Source organism: Atta colombica, unplaced genomic scaffold (assembly GCF_001594045.1).
Source record: "Atta colombica isolate Treedump-2 unplaced genomic scaffold, Acol1.0 scaffold1, whole genome shotgun sequence".
NCBI classification, from domain to species: Eukaryota; Metazoa; Arthropoda; class Insecta; order Hymenoptera; family Formicidae; genus Atta; species Atta colombica.
Window position 1 is genome coordinate 4,814,688 of NW_017259183.1, and position 3,183 is coordinate 4,817,870.

At 26.8% G+C, this 3,183-nt stretch overlaps 1 protein-coding gene across 1 annotated transcript in view; it reads left to right on the forward strand.

Moving 5' to 3' along the window:
- The first annotated feature begins 1,893 nt into the window (after positions 1-1,893).
- LOC108687938 (lysosomal alpha-mannosidase-like) overlaps positions 1,894-3,183 on the forward strand; it is an 18,821-nt gene continuing 17,531 nt past the window's right edge. Inside the window, exons 1-3 of the mRNA XM_018194020.1 lie at positions 1,894-2,049; positions 2,403-2,505; positions 3,049-3,130. Of these exons, the coding sequence (XP_018049509.1) occupies positions 1,921-2,049; positions 2,403-2,505; positions 3,049-3,130 (314 nt within the window). The 5' untranslated portion in view covers positions 1,894-1,920. The remainder of the gene's footprint in view (positions 2,050-2,402; positions 2,506-3,048; positions 3,131-3,183) is intronic.

A 3,183-nucleotide genomic window follows, 5' to 3' on the forward strand; every position in this document is an offset into this window, starting at 1 on the left:
TATCTTTTTTCTTACGTCTTTTACAAAAAAATATTTTACATAGAAATTTTAAAGAGCACATTAGATAGTATTATGTGACCTTAGATGACGTCGTCAAGATCTGGTCAAAGTCACAACTTTTTAAAATGGAAACCCCCATTTTTCATTGCATGTTCTTATAGCTTATCATGAGAGCCTCTTCGAAACATTATAAAATAATATTTTTTCATTAAATATTTTTTGAGTTATGAGGCGTGAAAGTTATAGTTCAGCTTGACGTATTAGGGCGCGTTCAGATTGGCTACTGCTTTTCCGTTTTTTGCTTTTCCGTCAAAGTGTGAATGCACTCTTACTCAAGTATTTGATCGATGGTTACAATCTTTTGAATGTTGTTCAGAGTCATGCTCTGGGTAACATTTATTAAGATCAAAATCATTGAAAATTGCTTCTCTTATTTTCATTTTAGTACTAAAAATTCATTTTTACGTAAAAATGAAAATAAGAGGAGCAATCTCCAATGGCTTTGTATACTGAATGTATCTAAAATAACGCCCACTAATCGTAATACTATTCCTAATAAAAAACTAAGTTGAAAGTTTTCCATCATTTTGCAATAATTTTTACAATAATTAACGAGATATTAATTTTTAAAGATGCCGAATAAATAAACGGATAATATTGATGAATAAGACAAGTTTAAGATATCAATTCTTTTCAATTCTTTTGGGTATTATTTGGTGGGCATTATTTCAGATACATCTTGTATATAAATATTCTTTTTAAAGGAATAAAAGAAAAGAATTTACAAATATATTACTTGTATGAAACAGATAAACAGTACAAATATATATATATATATATTGGGTTGTCCGGAAAGTTCATGCCGATTTTGAAGGAAAATTGAAACGCAGAAGATTTAAATTTTTAATTTCATTTATTAAATTTAAATCTTTTGCGGCACGATCTTTCCGGACAATATATATATATATATACATGTACGCAAATATACATATATATATTAAAACATATATTAAAATTTCGATAAAATAATAAAAAGTTTTAAATCCTTTATTTTGCTTATGAAAGTAATATTTATTAAAAGATTTATCAATACTTAATTAAAAGATAAAATTGTACGCATTGACATAAATTGATGTAAATACTCTAATAAATAGATTGGTTATCATTATATTACACATTTTCAAAAGAGTTTATTAATTATTTTTTTTTTGTTATATATTTTTAACATCATAATAACAGCATTATTAAGAAAGTTTATTTTTATTCTACTGCAAAATGTTTATAACTTTTTTTTATTACATCATTCATGTTTATGTCAATATGTACAATAATTTAAAAATTGCAAATTCTCAATTTTATTAAAATTGAGTTTTTATGTTACAATATTGTACATATATGTACATGCATACAGAGTGTTCAAAATAGCAAAATTTATATAATTTAATAAATTTTTTAAATAATAATTTTATAAAATAATATAGTAAATACGTGGCTGTCAAGATGATTAATTAATCTTATCTTTTTCTTAGAAATAAATTAAAAACGGTAAAAAAATCTACAAAAAGACTCTATACTAATGAGCTTAAAATTTTCAAAAAAAGAGATAAAAGATTGGTGCCAAATTTAATGAATGTTGCTCATAAAATATATTACTAACTATAGACTAAATATAAACTTCAATTTTTTGCGCCAAGTTTTTTTTACATGAAAGTGATTATATAGAAATACTGTTTACTGAGTAAAAATAAAATAAAACTTACAGTGTAAACACTCAAATCGAATGCATTGCTGCCTTTATCGTCTTTTATCTGCTGCGGCAAGCTATCACGAGGTTCGTCAACGATATAAGTATAGAATGACAGCTTCATTATCTCATTAGTTACATTCGTTGCGTGTCGGAAGAAGCAACCGTTCTTCGCTATGTTGCTATACAATTTTCCATTTCTTCTTCTATTACTGGCATTCGCGCAGTTTTTTGCCTCTGGCGATACAGCACGAATACCACAAATTGTACCAGATGTAGAGGCTACCAAGAAGTGTGGCTATGAGGTACGTAAATTAATTGCTAATTGAAATAATTAGGCATATAACACAAATTGCAATTCCGCTTTCAAAGATTTGTATCAATTTATATGTCATATTTGAACGTTCTGCTACATAATGATAAAAATTGCGTTTTTATTACATTAATTTAGTAGTTAATTTGATAATTATGCAGTATCCACCTCCAATTTTCCTGTAATTTGTAAATTTCAAAAATTATAGGAAAATCGGAGGTGGATACGTTATACTTATATAATATTTATCATTAATTTAATTCATCTGATATATACAATATTATAAAATTTTATAACTAATTACAAAAGATAGAATATATCTAGTATATACTTTATCAATTTTAGGCATGTCATCCTACACATCCTAAGAAACTTAACATTCACATGGTTTCACATACTCACGACGATGTTGGTTGGTTAAAGACTGTCGATCAATATTACTTTGGAAGTACGTAAATGATAAAATTATATAATTACAAAGAATGTATAAAATTAATAATGAAATTAGGAAAATATGACAAAGGAAAAATATGTTTGTTTGTATTTTTGAGAAAGAGAGGAGATATAATAAAACTAAAAAGTATTATATAAGAAAATAATGCATTTTACAGTTATAATATTTTAATTAATATAATTGAAGATTGTTTGGTTATGATCATTATTACTTTCTTGTGTGCGTGTGCGTGTGTATGTGTGTGTGTGTGTGTGTGTGCGTGTGTGTGCGTGTGTGTGTGTGTGTGTGTGTGTGTGTGTGTGTGTGTGTGTGTGTGTGTGATATGAAAGCCTAAAAGCTCCTTAGAAGCTCAAAAATATCTTAGAAGATTCCTGAAATGAGATGGAATTACACGTATCACTATATACATAGTAGTGTCATATTTTTTTAGAAAGATTAGAGATTTGTTATTTTTTTATTACTTAATATTTACTAGATTTAAACACTTATAGATTTCATTTTTTACAACTTCGTAATAAAAATTTTGTATTCACCGAGGTCGCTCTACGATTCAAAAGGCTGGTGTGCAATACATTCTCGACAGTGTTATCAAAGCACTGCTAGCTGATCCAAGCAGAAGGTAATTCAACCTGAAATAATACACAATCATCAATGTGATAAAGATTCGTAATA